This window comes from Camelina sativa, chromosome 18 (assembly GCF_030686135.1).
Source record: "Camelina sativa cultivar CO46 ecotype springtype chromosome 18, ASM3068613v1".
NCBI classification, from domain to species: Eukaryota; Viridiplantae; Streptophyta; class Magnoliopsida; order Brassicales; family Brassicaceae; genus Camelina; species Camelina sativa.
In genome coordinates this window covers 11,858,098-11,883,526 of record NC_141897.1, presented here as the reverse complement: position 1 = coordinate 11,883,526, position 25,429 = coordinate 11,858,098, and the positions used below count along the sequence as shown (strand labels likewise).

General features: G+C 33.4%; 2 protein-coding genes, 2 long non-coding RNA genes and 1 pseudogene across 6 annotated transcripts; 3 read left to right on the top strand and 2 right to left on the bottom strand.

Moving 5' to 3' along the window:
* The first annotated feature begins 5,178 nt into the window (after positions 1-5,178).
* On the top strand, positions 5,179-5,901 carry LOC147922786 (uncharacterized). Its single transcript, XR_015588616.1, has 2 exons — positions 5,179-5,363; positions 5,590-5,901. It is a non-coding gene; the product is annotated as an uncharacterized LOC147922786 (long non-coding RNA).
* Positions 5,902-6,909: 1,008 nt separating this feature from the next.
* Positions 6,910-8,448, bottom strand: LOC109125197 (uncharacterized; annotated as a pseudogene).
* A 3,009-nt stretch (positions 8,449-11,457) lies between these two features.
* Positions 11,458-14,611, top strand: LOC104760844 (RPM1-interacting protein 4-like). Of its 2 annotated transcripts, none has more exons than XM_010483818.3 (4): positions 11,458-12,114; positions 12,651-13,073; positions 13,155-13,340; positions 14,326-14,611. In XM_010483818.3, the coding sequence occupies exons 1-4, from the start codon at positions 12,109-12,111 to the stop codon at positions 14,365-14,367; spliced, it is 657 nt and encodes a 218-aa protein (XP_010482120.2). In that variant the 5' UTR covers positions 11,458-12,108; the 3' UTR covers positions 14,368-14,611. The 2 variants fall into 2 exon arrangements, with proteins under 2 accessions (XP_010482120.2, XP_087354283.1); XM_087498157.1 differs by lacking the exon at positions 14,326-14,611 and adding an exon at positions 13,508-13,843 and having other exon boundaries at positions 11,973-12,114.
* A 610-nt stretch (positions 14,612-15,221) lies between these two features.
* Positions 15,222-17,229, top strand: LOC104760843 (uncharacterized). Its single transcript, XM_010483817.3, has 6 exons — positions 15,222-15,457; positions 15,859-16,116; positions 16,215-16,272; positions 16,413-16,531; positions 16,617-16,878; positions 16,970-17,229. The coding sequence occupies exons 2-5, from the start codon at positions 15,892-15,894 to the stop codon at positions 16,845-16,847; spliced, it is 633 nt and encodes a 210-aa protein (XP_010482119.1). The 5' UTR covers positions 15,222-15,457; positions 15,859-15,891; the 3' UTR covers positions 16,848-16,878; positions 16,970-17,229.
* A 1,048-nt stretch (positions 17,230-18,277) lies between these two features.
* On the bottom strand, positions 18,278-25,115 carry LOC147922785 (uncharacterized). Of its 2 annotated transcripts, none has more exons than XR_015588106.1 (2): positions 24,913-25,115; positions 18,278-18,501 (listed from the first exon to the last, which is right to left on the bottom strand). It is a non-coding gene; the product is annotated as an uncharacterized LOC147922785 (long non-coding RNA). The 2 variants fall into 2 exon arrangements; XR_015588107.1 differs by having other exon boundaries at positions 18,278-18,551; positions 24,913-25,028.
* Between the last annotated feature and the right edge of the window lie 314 nt (positions 25,116-25,429).

The following is a 25,429-nucleotide window of genomic DNA, read 5'->3' as shown; positions in this document are numbered from 1 at the left end:
CTTTGCCTTTACATACACCACAAACACAAATTGCTATGCATGAGTATTTTATAAACACTCAGTAAGGCAATCCTCCCATCTACTGGGTTATACACACAAACAATAGAGACATCTCTAACTATCAACCAACAAACAACAACCAAACAACAACAAACCAGGACTATGCATCGACTGACACCAACCATGCATCGACCGACACCGACTGGGGTTGCGTCGACCGACACAAGCTTGCATCGACCGACACAAGCTTGCATCGACCAACACAAGCTTGCATCGACCGACACAAGCTTGCATCGACCTACACATGGTACACTTGCATCGACCGATACTCTTACTACATTGACCGACGCAATGCTCGACATTACGTGAAATCCCTAATTGCATCAACCGACGCCTCCACATGGCATCGCCCGATGCTCCTAGGTCAATACGCACCGTCCTTGCACTCCATCGACTGACGCACATGCCGAGCATCGTATTCCCTGAAGCTTCTCGCCGGATCTTTGTCCCTACAATCAGCAAACTCGATCCCAAGCCACAAGAAAGCCTCACAAAGCTTCAAATAACATTCTAACAAGCCACACAACACATAAACACCCAGATCAGAGAATCTCTATATTAGATAAGCCATGGTCATGCACTTACCTTTGCCATAGACGATTCTGAACAACAAACAGGAATATAACGCTCCTAGGAAGCTCCTACAACGATCCCAGCTACAGATCTCTACAAAAACTTCCTCAAACTCCAAGAACTTCTCAAGAACACTCACAAAACTCCTTCTCTCTTTCTCTCTTTGCCGAAGCGGCTAAACTCGCCTAATGACGACAAAACTTGCTTTTAAACACGACCTAAGGGTTTTCCTCACCCAAAACGCAGCTTTTAACTTAAACTTGTCCGCATAAAACCGGCCTTGCATCGACCGATGCACATACTGCATAGACCGATGCATCTCCTAAACCGCGATTCCGGTTCGCGGATGTTACATATATATAGATTTTTAATCATGTTATAGAATTATAGCTTCAATTGATAATATGCCTTCTTAGATATGCTACACAAATCACATGTCAGTATTTGTAACGACTTACATATCATTTTTCTATATTTGGTGAGCATTGATTTTGTTTTTTAGATGGATTATTTTTTCAAAATTATTTTCCATAGCACTTTTCCCAAAAAAAAGTGTGACCCTTACAATGTATTCATTTTAGATCAAAACTTTTAAGTTGAGTTGAGTAATTAGTCTTTTATTGTAGTATATATTTCTTAGAAACTAAAATTTCCCTTCAATTTTATTTTTTTGTTTAGAATTTTATAAATACAATTACATAAATTTTTTTTTTACTCCACCATGCATTAACATCTTACTTCCATTCTAAACTTATTAACCCATTCTAAATTTCGCAATTTGTTCATTTTTTGGCTAAAGTTCGATAAATAAAATACTAAAACAAATTCAAAGTATTATTTTACTATTTATAAATATTCATTTATATTACTTAATTCATTTTTATATAGTTATAATTTTATTATTTACTAAAAAAAATTTATATTATTTTTTTACTATTTTAAAACTTAATTAGTTTTACTTAATTTGTTTTTTATTTATTTTTATCTATTATTAATTATAAGCCATGTTTTAAAAATTGCTAGGCGCTAGTCGGGCGGTGGATGAGGGCCTAGTAATTAGTTGATTAATCGGGGATTATATGAAGATTAATCAGGTACTAGTTTTAGGGTATTTTAAATATTTTTTATAATAAATATTAACATTATACGTTTTAGTGGTTATATATTTCCTTTGCGAGTGAATTAGTAAAACTCGGCACAGCACAGTCGGTATAGTATCCTGTTAGTAAGGTTGTGTTACATGGGTTCGACTCTTACTGACTCCATTTTTCCGTTTTTCGACATTTGATTAATAAAGGGCAAAAATGTCATTTCCAGATCATCTTCTTCCTACGATGTTTTGTTAAGCTGCATTCCTAGTTTATGGCCGCCAGTGACTTAATAACTTGTTTTTCATGGATGTTTTCTCCAGTTCAACCGTTAATAACTCCATTTTTTCCTTTTTTCGACATTTGGTTAATAAAGGGCAAAAATGTCATTTCCAGATCATCTTCTTTCCACGATGTTTTGTTAACCTGCATTCCTAGTTTATGGCCGCCAGTGACTTAGTAACTTTTTTTTCATCGATTTTTTCTCCAGTTCAACCGTTTTTGATGACCAAATATTAGATCTAACATCTATCATCCTATTTTCAGCAAAAAATCGATTTTTTTCCAATGTTCCGATTTAATAACCGATTATGATTAAACGGTGTCTCGGCAGGCTCGGCGGCCGCGTTTTAAAATAGGGGATTATAAGTAATAAATATGCAATAAATGAATTTAAAAATAGTAATTTTAATGCAAAAAATATATATAGCATTGCTTAGGTGGATGTTGATGTGGAGAAAGAAGAAGAGATAAAATTTAACTTTATTCATATATATATATATATATATATATATATATATATGTAATAAGAGCCTATATAAAGAATTAAAAATTACATTTATGATATATAGTGGGAATTTTGTAATAATTTAAGAATTTAAATTTAAATCACCAGTAACCACCATTTAATTAGGGGGATATATGAAATATGGACAAAGTTATATATATATATATATATATATATATTGCTAATTTGTATGAAAAGTGCCAAAAAAAAATTTGTTTATATTTTTTTGTCGCCTTCATATGAATTTATGTTTTCCTTTCTATTTGTCTTTAACTATTAGGGCATTTTAAAAAATACCTTTTTTTATGTAACTTTTCAAAAATACCCTTTCATGTTGTATATTTTTAAAAATACCCATTTTCAATGTATAAAATGACTAAATTATAAACCCTAAACCCTAAATACTAAACCTTACCCCCTTAAAACTATATACTGAATGTAAAATAGAGAATCCAAACCTAAAAATAATCTGAAATTTAATTTAACATATTGTAATTGTGTAAAAAAGGATAAAAATGAAAATGTTCAACAAAATAGGTATTTTTGAAAAGGGTTATCTCAAAAATGCTATTTCTAACAAATTCTCTTAACTAACTATCTCATGTTGCTTATCAGTTTGGAGATTTTGTTATCTTCTTTTACTTCTTCAGAAGATTTTTTGTCGGGTAATATATTCCTTACGTGATGTGAGAAGGTAACACTGGTTGCACATTCTCGAGTTCGATAGCCTTTTTTATATATGTTTGACTCCACAAAAATTTCATTTGACATAGTATGTATGGCTTCAATGTGGTAGTTGTTTTAAGGGAATTTCATTACAAATGCCATTTTCAAAACAAAAATTGTGGAAAATGCCACTTTCAAATTTCTTTCTCTAAAATGTCATTTTCCAATTCTATGCTACATATAAAAAAGACAAACATACCCCCTGAAATAAAGAAACAGTAAAAAAGGGTGTTAACTCTATGCCATTAATGATGAACGCTTTTTTCCATTAAATCATTGATTCTTAATATATTACAATTAAAGTTTTGATTGCTTTTGGAAATAAATTTTGATTGACATTAGTTTCTTAGAAACATGTTGTTCATCACTCCGCAGACAAGTAAATGTGGTAGACAAATACTTTGATTATTGTATTTGGTCCATCGGGTCTTCATATTTGCAATATAGACACTTTTTTGGTTAGCAATGGACACATAGTCGTACCAAACTGATATGGTCCACTCAAGAGAATGAAGGACATAATAGTGGTGGACAAAAATCTTGGTTGTTCGATCTGGTCCACCAGATTTGCAGACCAACAATGTAGGCACTTTTTTGTGAACGATGGACACAAATAGCCAGACCAAACAGATATGGCCAACTTAAGAGAACGAAGGACATAATAGTGGTGGACAAAAACCTTGGTTGTTGGATCTGCTCCACCAGATCTGCTAACATGCAATGTGGACAAGTTTTTTTGTTAGCAATGGACACAAAACGCCAGACAAAACGGATCTGGTCTACTCAAGAGAACAAAGAACTTAACAGTGGTGGATAAAAACTTGGTCGGCTGGATCTAGTCCACCTAATCTGCAAACATGCAATGTGGACAATTATTTGTTAGCAATGGATACGAAACGCCAATCCAAACCAAATAAGGTCAACTCAAGAGAAAAAATGACATAATAATGGTGGACAAAAAATTGGTCGACTGGATCTGGTAAGAAGATGAGAGCAGAAAGTTCACCAAAAATTCAACCTTTCAGAGTTATGTCCACCGACTTGTTGGGATTCATGAGAAATGGACAACAAACTAGAGTTAGTCAATTGTTGATATGGAGATAATACACAAGCTAAGCGATGGACAAATTATTGCCCTCTAGAACTGGTCCATCAATTAAAAGCACTCTAATGATAGCAAACGAATCTCATACCCAGCTTTAGAAGGAAGCATCTCTGACGACGACGAGAGCATCTCATGTTACAGATGAAGAGATTTCTCATATACAACGGGTGAAATTGGATCTAATTCAAAGCTTAATCGGAGTAAATTATGGAAAAAAACTATCTAGATGAATTTGGGATGGAGAGACTCACCAAAAAAAATTGGAATATAAAAAAAAAAAGAGTTGGAGAGAATGACGAAGATTAAAAGAGATAAAGGGTTGTTGAAAAAGATTTTGTTTGGAGAGAGAGATTGAAAAAATAAAATAATCATATTGTTGTTTAGATTTTAGAGGACAGTATAGTCTTTTTAGTTTGTCTCTATGGCACCCAGGAAAAGGAATTAATGAAAATGGCATATCCCAAAAGAATGTGCACTGTTCATGGCACTCTTAATAAATTTCTCTTGTTTTAACAACATAGCTCAATAAATCTTCTATTATGACTCCACTAGAAAGACTTATTGAGATAGAGCTAGTACATTGTTTTTTTAAGGAACAAAAAATATATAAAGAAACGAAAAATTTACCAATAATGCCATAAATAGTGTAAATTCTTGTCTTCAAGGCCATTTTCCGAAACTCTTTTTCTTGGGTGCTAAATCTTCAATTTAAAAACTTGATTATTCCCTTACAGTTAAATTATAAAAAAAGTTAAGTTGATCTAAAGAGAGACGTAAAGTCTATCCCTCGATTAAAGCCACTATTTTTTTTTGCTCTGAGACCATTTCTCTTTCCACTTGATTTTTCATCTTTTGAAACACAATTTTTTCTATCTCTCCCTGCAACTATCTTCCTTCATCTATTTAAAATGGAGAAACAACCCACAACTTTTGTCTAATTAGGTTGTCCCCGCTGCAGACGAACAACGCAATATTCTCACTCTGGTGATATTCGTCTTGTTCAAGACATGTTCATGTAGTCTAGGTATATTGTCTTCATTTATTTTTGTGTTTTTTCCTTCGTTTTTCTTATCTAAACTCATAACTTCATTTTTCCAACTGACAAATTTTCTGAATATCTATTCAGGTTTTACTCTATTGACTCGCTAGTTGTCTATCGCTTAACCAGATTATGATAGATTATTTATTTGTCTATTGTTGTCATTTCCGATGGATTATTTAATTATGTTACTTGTTGTCCATTTGTGCAGACATGGACATCCTTATTCCTCAATGAATCGACCAGAGGATGACACCAACATTGAAGACCAAAACATGTATTATTCTTGATGGACCAAATCCACCAGATATTATCGTGGTGGACAACATTTACTTTATAATTAGGTTGTCCATCGTATTATTCTTGATGTTTTTTATCCTTTTGTCTATTTGTCTCCAAATTGGTTTAATATTTTTTTTTCTATTTTGATGGACAATTCAATCGTGTTTTGGTGTCCTTCTAAATATCATGTAATATACTTTGTCTATATTCAGCTTTTGTTTATTTGTTTTGATGTAGTGAATTGATGGACTGAAATATGATAGACATTGAAATGTCCTCAAACTATATAATTAACAAAGATAGACAAGATCATGTTGTACAATATAGACTGACAAAAAAAATATATTGTCTATGTCCTCGATTTCGTCCATCCTTATCCTTTTGCTCTATCATTTTTTTTAATTCATAATAATAATTTTGTTTTTTTCTTGTTTCAACACAAACTCACCCTACCAAACACATACAGCAGAAAACGTCACATCCTTTCCTATAACATTTAAATCTCCTGTTGCTTTCATGAGGGGCATTTTGGTCATTAACTCCTATGACATAACATGTGAAAGTGGCATTTATGAAAATTTTAGTTTCCAATGTGGCAGTTTAGACTAAATTCCCTAAAGAAAAAACTAATACGTAGTGTCGTCTAATGATTTATAAAGATTTTTGTGAGAAAAGATCAGAAATTTAGGGTCTTGTATGGAAACTGGTAACTGGTAAACTGGTAAACCAAATGTGAATGACTAAGGAGATGTATTCAATTTAATATTTCAAGTTATTTTAGTTTTTATGAGACTTTGATGATTTTAGGGAAGTTGATATGATTTATTATAAAATTCTTTTAAATTTCACCTAGACCATGAGATTTGGATTTCTTTATTTTTAGCTAAAAAAATCATCTCAAATCTTCCAGAAGTGTTTTGAATAACAATAGATTTTAAGGTAGATTTTTAAATCATTAATTCAACAACAGTGGATTTCATTAGACTTCTTAAAATCCATGATTGAATAACATAGAATTTGTAAATTTTACACAAATCATTTAAAATGTCAAGTTTCACGTAAATAGCGAAACGAATGCTCAACGTCAATCTTGACCAACCGGTTTAATACATTTATACATACAATATGATTCTTATGATCTACCAATTTAAAGAACCTTAGCAGCTCTCTTTCTTTGTCATACTCAACATGGATTTTGATGTAATTGTCGAGAAAACATTTCGAAGAGTTGAGAAGAAACACGAACCAGTTTCAAAAGACAATCAATAAATCCCATATACTAAAAGCAAAAATGTTGCAAGAATTCATGCAACTGCAATAATACTCCATAAACTCTTTTCTTCACCACTGTTTAATGACACCAGAGAAATCTTAACATCAGCTCTTCGTTTTCCCCAAGATTTGGCTTTGGAGATGTTGGTTATCTTCTAGCAATCTATCATACTCTAGAAGCAGCTGTGCAGACTGTTTCTGAAGTGCCTCAACATGGGTTTCAGCGGTTTCAAGTTTCGTCTCTTTCTATTTCGAGTCAGTTTCTACTTTCTTAAGTCTCTCTAGAATAGATGACAAAATTTATTGAAGCTTCTTGATTTCCTTGGATGCTTTCTCCTCTTTTTCCTTCAGTTCAGTTCTTTCTTTCTAGAGCTGTTCAAGTTCTTCTTTGGATGACCCAACATTGCTTCTTAAATTGATTAGCTTTCTTAGGTAATGATGCATTCTGTTAATTATGAAGCCCAGAAAAAGTATGACTCCTACAACAATCATCATTAAGGTTCTTAGCTTCAAATGTAATTTCATTATGTACACGTTATAATGCTCAACACTTTCAAAATTGAAAAAAAAACAAATAGAGTGTTTGATAAGAGAATGCATCAACCCCAATTACCACATAATAAAATAAGGTCTGATTAGTATTCTATAAGCTATGAACTAGATAGTCATGTATTCTTGATTGTAATCCACAAATCAAGATCAGTATTCTGGTTCTAAATTTATCAACTACGAAGGCAGCTTCCCAAATCTACTAAACACTAGCATAACAGAGCCTCTATTACAACTATAGAGATATTCATACGTGTGATATGAATACACAGTCACAATGGTTCTATACAGAGTACAAACTCTAAATCACAACACAAACTTCTCTTATAAGTGCTCACACAAATTAAGCTTGCGAGTTTGTATTTTTCAGATCATCCCTCTAAATACAATAGCTAGATTATCACCACAAAATCCTGCCAAGATTTCAACTTTTTTTCAGAAACCATAGCAACAAACTAATCTAGAATCTTACAGCTAAGACAACAATCAATCAACAAAGTACTATAGTTCATTTTTTTTAAACCAAAAGAGAAACTGGCCCATTAAAGAAGCTTCAAGCAAGTGTGTTCTCCAAAGAACCTGATTCATAGGAGACATAGTGCCAAGCTTTGAACCTTTGTTCTGGATCTTGACAATGCTCATGAGATTAGAGAAGAGAATAACAGACATAGTTCCAGCTATGGTTTTCACAGTGGCAGGACCTTTATCCATCTTCATCTGGTCAAGGCATTTAATCACAAGCTCTCTCAAAGGACCAATCTTTATCAACAGTAAGAATGAAATCGCACCTTCCAAAAATAGAACCAGAAACAGTAATTGAATCATGTTCTGAAATTTTCCCCTAAAGTTTGTTCCTTTAATTAACACAATTCGTCAAGAATGTAAAACCTTAAACCCCTAATTTCTAAATCTTGTCTTCTAGTTTTTGCTACTTGGTTATGAAAATAAAACCAAAACCCAGATCAGAGAAAACAGCAAGTTATCTAAAACCCATTTGCTTTTTCAAGAACTCGGTCACTCATTCTTGATACCACCAAGAAATCATAAATTGGAGAGGACTAAGAGAAGAGTTAAAGCTAAGAAATCGAAGAAGAAGAGTGAAAAGTGAAGAGTGAAGAATGATCTGAGAAAAGTTCAGTAGAAAGCATAAAAAGTAGAAGGAGAGAGAGGGAAAGAGAAGGGGAGAGCAATGGTTGTGATTAATGGTTGTGTGCTGCTAATTATGTAAAACTTAAGGATTAAGAGTGAACTATACTCTAAAAGTCTAAACTACTGATGATTCCCTTTGTAAAAGCAACAAAAGCAATCTTGTCGTTTTTTATTTACTTTTAAGAGAGATGACGATGCAATTCGTAAGTTGCATCTCTGTTTTTCTTCATTCTTTTGTCTTGGAGAAAATTGAATAACTAATTTTTTTTTGATGAAAATTAATTATTCAAAAATTAATTGTGCAATAAGTAAGTTGCATTAATTTCTTTTTTTGATGAATTGAACAATTTTTTCTTTTGATGAAATTGATCAATGGTCTATACCCCCATGCCCACTCTTTTAAAGATTGAAGAAGAATTTTAAAAAGATTGTGGTGCATGTTGAGAAACTAAAATCGTAGATTGACTATATATATATACTAGAATTTAGACCCGCGCACGCGCAGGATTTTAATTTAATTTTTTTATCAATATAAATTGTTGAGCTCAAATATAATCATTCAAACTTTTGAGTATAAATCTATATAAACATTAAACTTACTTTACTAAGTGATATATTGTTGAAGATAATAGTTATTTGTTATATATATTTGCGTGGGATTTTATTTAAATTTTTTATCAATAAGAATCATTGAATATAAAATAATTATTTGAAGATTAAAAGATAAAACTATATAAACACTGTATTATTTTACTAACCTATATATAACATATATTGTCTAGTGTTGAAATAATGTTTTTCTGGCAAATTAACAATATATCACATGATAACAAAAAATGACGTAAGAACCTCACTGGAAAAGTAAACAATATTGTCGACAATCCTCTGACCTTTTATCCTTAGAAGAGTTCATTTCATAATCATATTCCATGAAAACATATTTTAAAAGTTCTAACGTTGAATGTCGATTGTTGACCTAATAGTAGAGACCATTTAAACATATTGATATCCCATGTTAAATGCAAATATACAAAATTTTCATGAACAGTTTTAGTATTATCTCGCTACAATGGGGTTGTCCAAGTGCATCATCTGCCATAATAGAATTTTTGACCCATAATAGAATTTTTGACCAAGTCAAAAATGTCTAAATGGGGATAAACGTTTAAACCCGACAAAGAATATCTGTTCAGTAATCCAAGTTACATATTTTTAAAAAAACCTCATATGTTATTTGCATATGTTAATTTTTTGATGCAACCGCAGCTTCGTCTTCTAAAAATACTTAGTTAACTTTACGTATGTTGTTTTTGCTAATATTTTGGGTTAAAATCATTTGATAAAATTGATGAAGTCTCGAGCTTGTTTTATATATATATATATATATATATTATCATGTTATAAAATTGTTGCTCCAATTAATAATAGAAAATTTGTTAGAAAGACATTTTTTTAGATACCTTTTTCAAAAATACTTTTTTTAAACATTTTCATTTTTGCTCTCTTTTACACAATTACAATATGTTAAATTAGTGTTTAGAATTTTTTTTTTCTTTTAGGTTTGGGTTCTGTATTTTACATTTAGGGTATACTTTTTAAGGGTAGAGTTTAGTATTTGGAGTTTAAAGTTTAGAATTTTGTCATTTTATATATTAAAAAGTGGTATTTTTGGAAATAGACACGACTAAAGGGTATTTCTGAAAAGTGATATAGAAAAAAGGGTATTTTTAAAAATTCCTTAATAATATCCCTTATGACATGTCACTACACAAATCACATTTCACTTTTTGTAACGGTTTACATATAATTTTTTTCTATATTTTCTGACCATTAATTTTGTTTTTTTAGATGGATTATCTTTCCAAATTATTTTTCATAGTTTTTCCAAAAAAAAAGTGACCATTACAATATCTTTGTTTTAGATTATAACTTTTAATTTGAGTTAAATAATTAACTTTTTTGTCATCATTGAATCGACAAAGCCAATCCCTACTACGCGGGGTAACGCAACTTAGTGGAATCGAACTCTGGTGGGTTATGTCGCAGAAGTGGTGCTGTAACCACTTGACTAAAGACGCTTCCCTAATTTTTATTTTTTTTTAAGTGAAATTTAATAATAAATATTTGTAGTATATGTTTTTTAGAAACTAATGTACCATTTCAATTTATTTTTCTGTTTAGATTTTTATAAATACAATTACATAAATTGTTTTTTATTCCACCATGCATTAAAATCTTACTTCCAATCTAAAACTCATTAACCCATTATAAACTTTGGAATATGATTATTTTTTTGTTATAATTTGAATAATAAAATTATTACTAAAACAAATTCATAATATTATTTTTAATATTTTAAAATTTTCATTTATTTTACTTAATTCATTTTTATATAGTTATTATTTTTATTATTTACTAAAAAAAATATATTATTGTTTATACTATTTTAAATTTTAATTAACTTTAGTTAATTCTTTTTTAATATTATTAATTATAAATAATAAATAAGCAATCAATGAATATTTAAAATAGTATATTTAATGAAAAAACAAAAAAAATATTGATTAGTTGAATGATGATGTGGAGGAAGGAAAAGATAGAAAAGTTAACTTTATATATATAAATATATATATAGATATACATATTTATCATCAAGATGCATTTATCTTCTCCATATGTCACTTTGAGAAACTATACAGTTAAGTTTAAAAGGATCAATGCTACATAAAATACATGTATATCCTTCAAAATACATGTAATCTAAAAGGATCAATGCTACATAAAAGCATTTTGGGTATATCTTCTCCGATTTAGATTACATGTATTTGAAGGATAAGTGAACCTTTTAAAAAAGAGCTAGATAGTCTTCTCCAGAATGAAGTGATTCGTAAACTTTCATTTTCGTTAAATTTATTTGGCACAAAGTGAGACAATAATTTTGGGATGTCTTCTTATATTTAAATTAGGCTCAAAATGAGTTAATTAGTACATTTTTTTTTTTTTTTTTGCTATGAAATCTTGTCATTTGTCTTAACTAATACATGCGATGTATCCTCTTCATCCTGCTCATGCTGTCCTTATCAATCGGCTCTCCAAATTTTTTTTTTTTTTCTTATGGTCAAAACTCAAGAGTCAATTAGGTAAATTAGATCCCAATTAACTATAATTTTTATGTGATCGGATAATACCTAGTATGCAATTATTTTATTTTTTATATATAAACAAGCATGAGGCGTGTTGTTACTCGTTCGTTGGAAGTATTCGTTAATCATTAAGGATGCAAAGGAAGACCAATCAACGCTGTAGAAGGAGTCGTCGTTCTACGCAATCACAAGAAAGACTAGTCAACGACTATGTGAATTGTCAACGCCTTTCGTGTATACACGTCTGACGTCTCTTACCTCTTTCTCAATAACCTCTCTTCGTTTCAGAGCCATTGAAGCAATTCTTCATTTCTGGCTGCTGGAGATTCAGAAATATGGCAGTAAGTCTTTTTTTGTTTATGTTGATATCTTACAACTTTTCTTCTATAATTGTTTGTTTTTATTCTACCCTCTATCTCCGAGGTTTACTCTGTGTGAATAGAGAGTTACCAAACATATTTGGAAACTTTACCTACAAATGGATTATGGATCCTATAACATTTTAAGACTTGTATAGTTTCTGCAGTATCGTCATAAGATTTTCTTATGTTTGACTCTATTGACATATTTCACATTTTTTTTTTTTCATTTTCTCGTATGAATTGCGAATTCTTATATGGTCTTCTTCTTAACATCAATATATGGTTTCGGTACGTAATGAAATTACTACGGAGTTGTCTGTTAATTCCTCAACCTTAAGGTTTATTATAGCTCTAACATTTTACTAAAAATAAAGTTTCAGGCTGAACCAACCCTTTATTTATACCGTATACTATATATGGTCCCTAACTCTCAAACATATGGTATTGTGTAATATGAGCTTTCTAAGAATGCTTTGTGTTTCTTTTTTCTTGCAAATGTTTTATTGTGGTTATAGAATCGTCCACACGTGCCCAAATTCGGAGACTGGACCGAAGATGCTCCATTCACCGTCGTGTTCGAAAAAGCGAGCAAGAGCAAGAAGAGTATGAACGTTTCTAACCCGAATGAATATCCAGAAATGAATCCAAGCCTTGCACAGAATCGAAATTCTAGGCACGACCAACCACAAAACCACAATGTAAGACCTAGGCAGGAAAGATTTAGTAGCAGAGAAGACAACGAATTCAGACCGTCTCCTGCACACAATGAAAGAAACAACAGAGTTAGAGCTCCACCCACACAAGCAGCGTACAACCATCAACCATACGGTGGAGGAGGCAGATCACTCGGAAATCCATCGGAAACAAATAGGCGGCAACCACGTGATCATGTCCCGGTGCGGCCAATACGCAATCTTAGAGGTCAAAGTAGTGAAAGGGTATGGATAGTTTCACCATTTTCTGTTACAAAAATATGTCACAATTCATAATACACTAAGCAAGTGTATTTTGTCAATTAGGTGGCAACTATTCCACCGTTTCCTGGATCGGGTTCGAACATGGAGAATCAGAGTTACACACTCATCTTTGACAAAGTGAAAGAAGATAGAAACCATGCGAGATCTTATAATGGAACCGATCATAGCACCCCGACTCAACCCATCAACGACCAACACCACCAACCATTACCTTCTACTAGTCCCAAGGTAACTATTCTTTTATTTATTTCTATATTTTCATAGGAATATCTGGACAAAATTCACTAGAATTAGAAAGTACAGCCACACATCAAAAGTAGAGATCATAAATACATATTCTCCTTTATAATATTTCCATGAAAGACTTGGTTGTAAAATTAATTTGACAAAGTCAGGGACAAACTAATTAACGTGTTATCCATTCTATCACAAAGACCAAAGAACAAGAGTCCCACGACTAAATTGCTGTAGGATTATGTCGTTAGCTTGTAAACGGAAAAGGTAGATGTCGAATATTGACGCTAGCTAAGAATATATATTCTTATGTTACCCATATTAGACTTGTAATGTTATTTTTCACATTTTCTTTGGTTAAAAACTTAGAATGATATATCATATATATAAGATGTATACTTTAATTTGTAAAAAAAGTTATATCAGGGATAACAATTATTATTACTACTAAAAACTAAAAGAATACAACATTTCTTAAGTTGTTTCTCTGCGAGATCAAGTCGAAATGTTTGGGTAAAGACTAAGTTACATGCCCTGATTCTTATCCAAAAAAGAAAGATTATGTGTTATTATTATCTTAAACATTTGTCTTAGCTAGTAATCCCTTTCTCTGCAAATAGTAAATGAAGGGGGGAAGCAGGATCATTTGTGGAATGTTTGGTAATTCAATTAGGGTCCATGTTTTTAATTTTCTGAAAACTATATGGATACCAAGGGTATTTCCATCTCTCAAAGTTCTAATATATTATTTTAAGCTCATAATAAACGAATCATCATTCAAATTGTGACTCAGCCCCGTCTTAAACAAATATGGGACCTCTGTCAAATTTTTAAAAAACCTAAAAACCTTTAATAAATTTTTTTTTTTGAAAAAATTAGACCCTTTTGCTTAAACAAAATTTTTAATATTTGGGATGGACCCATGACATTTGCCTACTCTACCATGGGGTTGACGTCAATTGTAAATTGTCATTTGCAGGGTTGTTGCTTCCCCTCATGGAGCCGAAAAGGAAGCTATTGAAGATGACTCTTTCCTTCTCTTTCGTATGCGTGGTTTCTTTTGATTTTTTTCAGTCAGTCTTATGGAGACACAAGGAAGTGGTTTTTGCTAAATGATTATGTTACTTACTCTAGCAATTTGTTTTGTTCTTACGATTCCTAGAAATCTATGTTTAGAAACATGATAGAAACTCTGTTTCCGTTTTGGAAATACGACGGAAACTTTTTTTTAGCTTACAAACTTAATAAATAAAATAATTTGAAAATATATATCCATAATACATATAAATATATAATATCAATACTGTTTTGATTCAACTATTTAATATTAATGTTTTGAATTTGTGTTATTTCAAATATTGCTTTTGATATAGGTTTTATGTTTGGTGTTTTATTATGTATATACATATATTGCCACCTAGTCTTTTACACAATTAAAATGTGTTAAATTAATTTTAAAAAAATTTAGGTTTGAATTCTCTATCTTATGTTTAAAGTATTATTTTTAGAAAATAAGGTTTAGTATTTCGAGTGTAGAATTAAGATTGAAATCCATAGTTATCACCCAAAATACTTTAAAATGCAATTGAAAATCCACATATATGCATTTAAAAACCTCATAATTTTGCATTGATCTTTAAAATCTACTAATGTTATTTGTTAATTCAAATCCAATTTGAAACTTCCTAAATAGATTTTGAGAAGAAGAATTGGAAATAAATAAAAATAAAATTGGATACTTGGATCCCAGACATGAGTGGGTGACCCGGATGAAGAATGGTTGGGTAAATTATAACCAAAAAAATATAATTTTTTTAATAATAATTATTATTATTATCGTTTTTTTTTTGGAAAAAAATAAATTTAATTATCATTAGGAGAGGCGTATGAAAATACAATTTCCGAGAGAAAGACACGAGATAAATTTTGATCCGCCTTGGCCTTTGTGTCTCCTCCTCCTCTCTCTTTCTCTCTCTCTTACAAAAAAGATTTCAAAAACCCTAAATTTCACAAAAACTGATTAGGTTCCAAAATTCTCTCCGGCGATTTTCTCAAATTTAAATTCGGCTCACGGTCAGTTTCCCAAACGTCGAATTGAATTGATCGAACAGGTTCTTCTCTTTTCACAAAAAACCTAATCTCTTTTTTTTTTTTTTTTTTTTTTGATTACGAAACGATCATCTTCGGTTTTATCGAATTAATCATTTCTTTATCCTCTTTACTTTCAATTGTGTTCTCCTCCTTCCTAGCTTCGATCAATTCACGTCAAAATTGATTTTTTTTTTTTTTTCAATTTGATTTTATCGATATTTTTTTATGGCAATTACATAAATATCTTATCAAAAGTTTGAATTTTTTTTTTTCCCTGTGAGTTTACATTTCTTAGATTATTTACGAAAATTTATTCTTTTGCGTGTAAAGATTTGAAATTTTTTGTTTAATACCTCACGGTAGTAAGCTAAGAGTTTTTTTTTTTTTTTTTTTTTTTTTTTTGGTGGAACTTATAATATAGGTACAAAGGGTTGAGTTACTTTGAGCTTGAAAGATGAATACTCAAGAGGTGAGAGTCGTACCTCGAGGAAATCGACGGAGGAAAGCTGTGATTGATCTGAATGCTGTACCTGGAGATCAAGAAGGCACTTCTGCTTCTTCTGTTAGAGCTCTTACCACCGTGCCTCCTGTGGTAGAGTCTCAGCCTGTTCCTACTCCGATTGATGTTGATGCTATTGAAGATGATGTTATTGAATCATCCGCAAGTGCTTTTGCTGAAGTATGTTCTCTTTTTTTTTTTTTTTTTTTTTGCAGTGATGAATCGGATGTGTCTGTGTTGTATAAGGTTCACTGATTTAGTTTTGTTTTTGATTTAAGGCTAAAAGCAAATCTAGAAATGCACGTCGGAGATCCTTGATGGTTGATGTAGAGTCAGGTCAGTTTTTTTCTTTATCTATTGTGATGATTGGATTTTAGTTTGTGTTTGTTTTGTGCTGTGATGGTTGAGGGAATGCTGCTTTATAATGTTTGTTCATAGCTTACCAGTTTTCTCTTACTTGGATGGGTAAATTGTAGGAGGTACAACTAGGGTGCCTGCTAACTTGAGCAACAAACGTAGAAGGATTCCTTCTAGTGAACCTATCATTGACTGTGAGCAAGCCTCTATAAATGTCGTTGAAGTCGACATGTTATCGGTAAGAGATATGTGAATATCTGAAAGCTTGTACTGTGCTGTTATGCTCCTTAGTTTTAGCTCACCACTTTTGTTTAATTGTGCAGAGACTGTCTAGATCGAAGGCTCCAGCTCCTGCTTCCCCACCTGAAGAGCCGAAATTTACTTGTCCCATCTGTATGTGCGCCTTCACAGAGGAGATGTCAACCAAGTGCGGTCACATCTTCTGCAAGGGATGTATAAAGACGGCAATATCTCGTCAGGCAAAATGCCCTACTTGCAGGAAAAAGGTTACTGCAAAAGAGCTCATTCGAGTATTCCTTCCAGCCACTAGATGAGTTATACAGCAACATCACCAACCACCACCCTGTAAGTCTAACAAAAGATTGTTTTTCATCTACGATTGTATCAGTTACTAGATCTTATTAAGTAAACGGGAATTTGGTTTCTACTCTCGCAGGTCTAATCATTTGTCAGACTATCCTCATACTCACTTCGGAACATTGAAAGGGACTTCAGTGACTTTGTGTTTTAGGATGAGAAATATTCAGTTATCAAGAAGGCCCTATCATTTGATGGATATCATTGGTAATAACTCTTTGTTTTTAGTTGCTGCTGTTATATGTAATTTAGTCGATACTATTCCCTCTTAATTGATGAAAAAGATATATGAAAGAAAAAAATATTGGATCTTAACTCAAATTCGACATACATTCTTAATTATGTTGTGTATCTCAGTTCGCTTTGCTGATAAATACATCAAGTATATGTGTGTCAGTATGAGCAGATAGTAGGAATTAGAGGGACAATTATTAGAACTCCATGCATTGAGAGTCTGAGACTAGACTACACTATGGTCGCAAAAAGATTGATTACAGAAGCTAATAGACATGGGTTTCAATCGATGCTCTATTGCTCTGCCTTATTTAATTACACCTCAAGGTCACCTTCTAGTATGCTGCACTATGCACCATCGCCTTGTCATGAAAACCCGGTGGATGCAGCTATACTGGGATCACCTGTAGTCTGAGATGCGGGCACAAGGTTCTGGTTGCTGAGGCCAGCTTTGAGAGGGAAATGACCATACCATCCTTTATGAAAGGGCCAGCCATAGTGTGGAAAACCAAACCAACCCGAGAGTGGTTATTGGCGAACCTCACTCTGGTTCTCAGGTACATACCTCCCTCCTTCAGCAACTGATAGTAGAAATGCCATCAGAAATAGTGCCAGAAGGAGCTTGGCTTGAGTGTTGGTCTTTCTCATTTTGGTTGGTGATAATACTGAGAACTGGTAGCTAGATTTATAGGCCAATCTAGTGAAGTGGTGGTGGTTTAGCTTTCCTTATTTGTGAGGGATGTTAAATGGTGTATGCATTATAGATTTTTGATCCTTTGGATTGGTTGTTCACTTGTTCTGTACAATTAAATTCCGCCATAGTCCACAGTAGTTCTAACTGATGAGTGATTAGGAATTTTAAATTGGTAGGTGTAATTGCTGAGAAACCCATTAATTACAAACATTCCAAGAACACCAAGTCACCAAGTCTCCAACCGCTGACTTTTGAATCTTCTAGTCATGGGGTGATTAGTATTGAACTGTAGTGCTGAATGGTGATCATTAAGGTTACTTCATTTCTTTCTACCGGCTGCATGATTCTGGTGACATGTCAAATATTAGAAAGATGGATATTGCCCCTTCTGGTTGGCTAATACCACTCGATACTGTTCTCTATAGCTAGGTCATCTCCAATGGTAAGTTTGTTAGCAAGTTTGTTAGAATATTTTAATTATCAAAAATACAAATGTGCTTAATAAAATTTTTGTAAAATTTATCCCTCCAATGGTAAGTTTCTTAACAAGTTTCTTACATTATATTTCAAAAAAAAAAACAGAACTTGTTTTACAAGCAAAACACCTCAGCAATCGGTACCTCATTTAGCGAGTGACAAAAAGCTTCCTCTCCCAAAGATGAGTTACCACAGTGCCATTGCGCCTGAAGCAACATGACTTACGTGAAGATGCAAGGTTTTGAAGAACAGAACACTAGTACAAGAACAGAATTGCAAGATGTTTATGTCGGCACTTAACAAGGAAAGATCTAAAAGCAGGAGGCTACACAAAGACTTAGAAGATGCTAGAAGCATTTAGAAGATAAGAGAGTTTCATGTTTACAATGGGAATTTAAACATGTGGAAAAAATATAATTTCCTAATCCACAAGAAAAATAAAATTGTCCAATTCCTATTAGAATTAGATTAGGTAGATTGCTAATTAAATAGCCAATACCTAGATCTATAAATAGGGGTAATAAGGCAAGGTTGAGCTTCAGCACAAATAAGAGAGAGTTAATCTAGCTACTAAGTTTTAGTTTTTCAGAAAAGAAAAGAGTTAAAAACTTAGAAGAGAGCGTGAGGTTTCTTTAAGAGAGTTTTGAGAGATTAGAAAATTGTTTAGAACAAACTTGTAAACAGATATTCTATTAATCAAAAGTAAATTTAAAGAAATCATTGTTACTTTATTCAGATCACAAGTTCTCACAATTTCAATTGGTATCAGAGCAACACTTGTTCGGATTACTACATGTGAGATTCTGCGGACAATATGGAGAGCTACGGAGATCTGATCAACAACAACAAAGTCATCTTGGATGATGGAAACTATGGGGTTTGGAAGTCAAGGATCAAATCCATCATAGAAGGTATTGATCGTCTTGATTGGAAGACTGTTCTTGAAAAGTGGGAGGAACCGACGATCAAGGATGAATTGGACAAGCGAATTCCTAAACCTAAGGCAGACTGGACCGATGAAGAACAAAAAAGATCAAAGTATAACTCAAGAGCATTAAGCGCCATTCATTGCAGTGTTGGGAGAAAACAGTTTGATTTAATTCAGGGTTGTGAAACCGCGAAAGAAGCATGGGATGTCCTTCAGATTCATTATGAAGGCACCACCAAAGTGCAGAGCTCAATAAAAGATATGTTAGCATCGAGATTTGAGAATCTTAGGATGGAGGATCATGAATCAATCTCAGACTTCAGTTCTAAGTTGAGTGCTCTAGCACACGAGGCCTTAACCCTAGGTAAAACTTATAAAGACCAGAAGCTAGTCAAGAAGTTCCTAAGGTGTCTTCCTTCAAAGTTCATGGGATACAAGACAACTTTAACTGTATCACATGACTTAGACAGTCTCAGTTATGGTGAAGTGGTTGGAATGCTACAAGCACTTGAGATGGAACTGAATGGAATTAAGAAACCAAAAGGGATAGCTTTAGCAGTAAGCAAAGACACAACTGATCAAGGAGAGGAGGATGTTGTAAGTCTGTTGGTACGAAGGTTTGATCGAGCCTTGAGGAGGATAGAACAAGGTCAAGATCAAAAGAAGGCCAGTTCATTTAAAAAGACAAGTGAAGATAGAAAGGCTGATATGCAGTGCCATGAATGTAAAGGATATGTACATTTCATTCGAGAGTGTCCAACAAACAAGCTACGAGATGCTAAGTGCACAATCTGCAAGGGGACTGGACATACACAAGATATGTGTATAAGGAATTCTCAAAATAAGAAATAAAAATCTATGATTAGTATTGAGGATGTATTAGACGATGATAGCAACAGCGAAGAAGAGCTCATTAATTTAGTAGCGATGGTGGGAATCATTGAATTTGAGAACGGGGAAGAGGTAACTGACTCAGACTCAGAACGAGAGGAGATTCATGACATTGTTCAGAGTTACAAAGAAGTGCGAGACACACTGATTACTCTAGGAAAGGAGAATCAAGAATTGATAAAAGAAAAACTTCGTCTTGAGACGCTGGTCATAGCCTTACAAAATGAATTGGAGGATGAGAAAAAGATTGCTAAAGATTCGCTTGAGTTGATGAGAGAAAAGTTGGTCTTATCTGCACAAGCAGACAAACTTGACGAGGAGCTGTGTAAAGAAAAGAAAAAAACTTCAGAAATGGATCAGCAGCATAGGAAGATTCATATGTTTGCAGGCACAAAGCAACTCGATAAGATCTTGAGCTATGGAAGAACTGAGAAGACGCATAGAGGACTGGGATTTACAAAAAACAGAGGAGCAAAACCACAATTAACCAAGTTTTTATCTGCTGGAACGTATCATTCTGAGAAAGAAACAACTACAAGTATTTCTAAAGAATGCTTGGGCTGTTATTTTTGTGGAAAGTTTGGGCACTACAAACGATATTGTTACAAGTTCTGAGAAAAAGTGTGTGCTTTAAAGCGTCAAGGAAGATTTTTTCGGAATAGAATTAGAAGACAAGTGTGGATAAAGAAAACTGATCTATATCAATCAGAAGTAAAAGTGGCTTCTGGATCAGGATTTAGATGTAATATGGCAATGATTACTGAGGAACAAGATGACTCAGAGCCTTGGTTCTTTGATAGTGGGTGCTCAAGACATATGACTAGAACCTAGAGTAATCTACAAAATATCAAGAAATTGAAAGGAGGTACGGTAACATTTGGAGATGGGAGTCGTGGTTTTATACAAGGCCAGGGTACAACATGTTATGCTGAGCTTCCACAACTTGTGAATGTCTATTTAGTTCAGGGGCTGAGAGCTAATTTGATAAGTATTAGTCAACTTTGTGATGAAGGATTGTCGGTGTTGTTTACAAAAGTTGATTGTAAAGCTTTGGATGAAACAGGAAATGTCAAGTTGTATGGTGTCAGATCTGGAAACAATTGCTACATGTGGGAAAAAGATTCAATCAAGTGTTACAGTGCTAAAGCAAGTATTGATATTTGGCATCAGCGACTTGGTCATATGAATACAAGAAATCTTACTACTCTTGTGAATAAAGAGATAGTTAGAGGGGTACCAAAGCTTAAAGGGGAAGACAAGATTGTGTGCGGACCATGTAATCATGGAAAACAAGTTAAGTTTCAGCACAAAAAGGTTCCAGATATTCAGTCAAAATCAGTTTTGGATCTGATTCACATGGATTTGATGGGACCAATGAAGGTTGAAAGTTTAGCAGGGAAGAAATATGTGTTTGTGCCTGTTGATGATTATTCCAGATACACCTGGGTTCGATTTATTCGTGAGAAGTCTGATACTGTTGACAGTTTCAGAATTTTAGCCTTACAATTACTTAATGAGCGAGGAGGAATCAAAAAGATAAGGAGTGATCATGGTGGAGAATTTCAAAATGAAGCTATGAAGGAGTTCTGTGATCAACATGGGATTGTACATCAGTATTCAGCACCAAGAACGCTACAATAGAACGGAGTTGTAGAAAGGAAGAATAGAACTCTTCAGGAAATGGCAAGAGCAATGATCCATGGAAATCAAGTTCCTAAGAAATTCTGGGCTGAAGCTTTAAGTATTGCATGTTACATAATTAACAGAGTATATGTACGAAGGAATACGACTAAGACAACTTATGAGTTGTGGAAAGGCAAAACACCGAATCTGAGCTACTTCCATGTTTTTGGTTGCAAATGTTATATTTTAAATGACAATGCTTATCTTGGAAAATTCGATTCCAAAAGTGATGAAGGTATGTTTCTTGGGTATGCTGAAAGCAGTAGAGTGTATAATCAGCGTACAGGTCTTATTATGGAATCGGTGAATGTTTTTTTTGATGACAAGTCAGTTTCTGTAGGAAACAATGTTGATTCAGACAGTGATATTGAACCAGTTAGTGCTATTGAAATACTTAATGACGAATCTGAAATAGATACCACCTTGTCAAAATCAGAAGGGATACAGCATGTTCATAAGAATCACTCAGCTGCCGATGTTATTGGAGACTTGAATGAACAAATGAAGACTCAGGGAGTAAAGATTGACTTTAAGAAAATGAAAAGTCATTTCACAACTCTAGAAACAGTTTTCTATGAGTGATTTGTGTCAATGATTGAACCAAATAATCATGTATAAGCTGTTCAGGATGAGTTTTGGATTATAGCTATGGAGGAAGAATTGGAACAATTTGAGCGTAATGATGTTTGGGAGCTGGTTCGTAGGCCAATTGATGTGAACATCATTGGGACTAAATGGATTTTCAAAAACAAGATTGATGAAAGTGGAGTTGTGGTACGCAAGAAGGCTAGGTTGGTAGCACAAGGATACACGCATATTGAAGGAGTGGATTTTGAAGAAACTTTTGCTCCAGTAGCAAGACTTGAGTCAATAAGGTTGTTTTTGGGAATGGCTTGTATTCTGAATTTCAAGGTATATCAAATGGATGTCAAGAGTGCATTTTTAAATGGGATTTTGCAAGAAGAAGTGTATGTTGAACAACCTAAAGGGTTTGAAGATCCAATTAGACCTGACTATGTGTACAAATTAAAGAAAGCCCTTTATGGATTGAAGCAAGCTCCAAGAGCTTGGTATGAAAGGTTAACTAGCTTTCTTATGGAGAAGAGCTATATTAGAGGAAGTGTAGATAAGACCTTGTTTATTTTAGAACAAGGAGATGATATAATGATGGTGCAAATCTATGTTGATGACATTATTTTTGGAGGTACTTCTAAGGTGTTGGTGGATCGTTTTGTGAGTAGTATGACTCAAGAATTTGAGATGAGTTTGGTTGGAGAGCTTAAATATTTTCTTGGATTACAGATTACGCAATCTGATCAAGGATTCTTTATCTCACAAAGTACTTATGCTAGAAAACTTCTTAAGAAGTTTCAGATGGATAAATGTAAAGAAGCCAAAATCCCTATGAACACTTCATTAAAACTGTCAAAGGATATTGATGGTAAGGATGTGGATGTCAAGCAGTACAGAGGGATGATATGTAGTTTATTATATCTTACTGCAAGTAGACCTGATTTGTGTTTCAGTGTGGATATGTGTGCTAGTATCAGTCGAATCCAAAAGAATCACATCTTGAAGCTGTTATGAAGTATGTGAGAGGGACTGTTGATTTTGGGGTTGGGTATTCTAAAGGTTCAAATCAGAGTTTAGTTGGATATTGTGATGTTGATTATGCAGGGAGTGTAACTGATCGGAAAAGTACTAGTGGAGGATGTTTCTTTCTGGGAAATAATCTCATTGCATGGTTGAGCAAGAAACAAAATTCAGTGTCTATGTCTACAGCTGAATCAGAATATATAGCAATGGGGAGTTGTTGTACTCAATTATTATGGATGAAACAGATGTCAGCAGATTATGGTATGGACTCAGGGGTGTTACAAGTATATTGTGATAACAAAAGTGCTATTGATATTTCTAAGAATCCAGTTCAACACTCAAGAACCAATCACATTGATGTGAGACATCATTTTATCATAAAATAGGTTGAGAGAAGGCAAGTCTTGATTGAACATGTTGATACTGAAGATCAGCTAGCAGATATGTTCACAAAAGCATTAGATTTTAATCGATTTTCAACCTTGAGAAATTGAATTGGTGTGTGTGAGATGTGAATCTTATTGGAGCTGGTCAATAACAATTACAGAAAATTCTGGGTTTAAGATTTGAGTAAATATGTGGTTTGATACAAGGTGTTATTTAAAAAAAAATCGGTTTAATTTCGGTTTAAGTTTTTGCTTGGGTTTTTGTTTTTTTTTTAAAAGAGAAAAATATGTTAGCTTTGGTTGTATCGAAAGGGAAAAGAGAAAATAAAAAAGGGGATCTTGTGTTTTTTATCATCGTGTGTATCGAAAGATTTTTTTAAAAAAGGAGAGAATGGTGAGAGCGACTCGACGAGGTTTGGTGCAAGGGAGAAAATTTTTTTGAGATGAATCGAGTTGATGGTGTTGCTCATCGACCTCATCTGGTCGACGAATTGAGTGATGAATCATCAAAGGATGAATCGGCACAAGAAATTGGTGGTGAAGAAATCACTTTGGACACTGAGGAGGTTGAGGAAATCTCTGTGCAAGATCAACTTGAGCATCGCACAATAAAACAGAGGAAGATGAAGCAAGGGTCTACGTCTAAGACTAAGCGGTCAAAATCGGCTGATTCGAGTGGCAAGAGTGTTCGTGCAAAGGGAAATTTTCGGTCTGATTTGTTTGTGACGAAAGTTGCTCAAGCAAGGTACTCAAAGTTCTTTTCATGACAGTTTACAGAAGAGAGACAATTGGATTTTACTCAACCGGATGAATTAGGGATAATGAGTAAGATTATGGATCTAGGATTGCATAACTCGGTAAAAAATCTGTCTGTGTATGTCAAAGAAGTGGTTTGCGAGTTTTATGCTAATTTGCCCAATGAGAAAGTTGGGGATGGTATTCAGGTGTTTGTGAGAGGGCATTGGTATGATTATTCACCTAAGGCTATTAATGATGCTTTAAATCTTGAATTTCTGACAAAAGATGAGAAGGAAGCTGATGCAGCAGTAGATAAGCTGAGTAATGATAAAATTGCAGAAATTTTAAGTGGTCTTGACAAGTCATCATGGAGAATTTAAAAGTCCGAAACTTACCAGGTGATGTTGGAGCTCTCATGATGTTAGCAGCTTACAATTGGGTACCATCTGTTCACAGAACCATCCTTCGGCTAAACGTGCTCAAGTAGTGTACAAGATTATTCAGGGAATCCGATTTGATCTTGGACAGCTGATTTATGATCAATTTCATTACGTTCCGGAAAAGGCAACAATCCCAGCTGTAAACAAGCCACCAAACTGAGCAAAAAAAGGACATGTCAGCTCCATCAACTAGCAAAGAACACAAACCGTTGGCGCAAGATAGTTTTTAGCTTAAAATTCACCTTATTAGCTAGACTGTAAACAAAATTTGAATTGGCGCAAGATAGTGTACAAAATGGTGGAAGTCGATTCCAATTATTTAGCATGCAAGTCGACAATCTCCAAACCTTAAAACACAACAAATTCAAGCACCAGTACAATTAATTCTACATCAGCAAACATCAGGGGTGGAAGATCGCTTGAGGTTATGAGAGAAGCGATGTTATCATGACAAGATTGACAAAGTTTCTTA

What these genes read in the sequence shown, in the direction of transcription:
- LOC104760844 (XM_010483818.3), top strand. An exon ending in GAGGTCAAAGTAGTGAAAGG is followed by an intron (nt 13,074 to 13,154) that starts GTATGGATAGTT and finishes TTTGTCAATTAG; the next exon opens with GTGGCAACTATTCCACCGTT. An exon ending in TACCTTCTACTAGTCCCAAG is followed by an intron (nt 13,341 to 14,325) that starts GTAACTATTCTT and finishes TGTCATTTGCAG; the next exon opens with GGTTGTTGCTTCCCCTCATG.
- LOC104760843 (XM_010483817.3), top strand. Translation starts at nt 15,892, where the DNA reads ATGAATACTCAAGAGGTGAGAGTCGTACCTCGAGGAAATCGACGGAGG. An exon ending in CCGCAAGTGCTTTTGCTGAA is followed by an intron (nt 16,117 to 16,214) that starts GTATGTTCTCTT and finishes TTTTGATTTAAG; the next exon opens with GCTAAAAGCAAATCTAGAAA. An exon ending in GATGGTTGATGTAGAGTCAG is followed by an intron (nt 16,273 to 16,412) that starts GTCAGTTTTTTT and finishes GGTAAATTGTAG; the next exon opens with GAGGTACAACTAGGGTGCCT.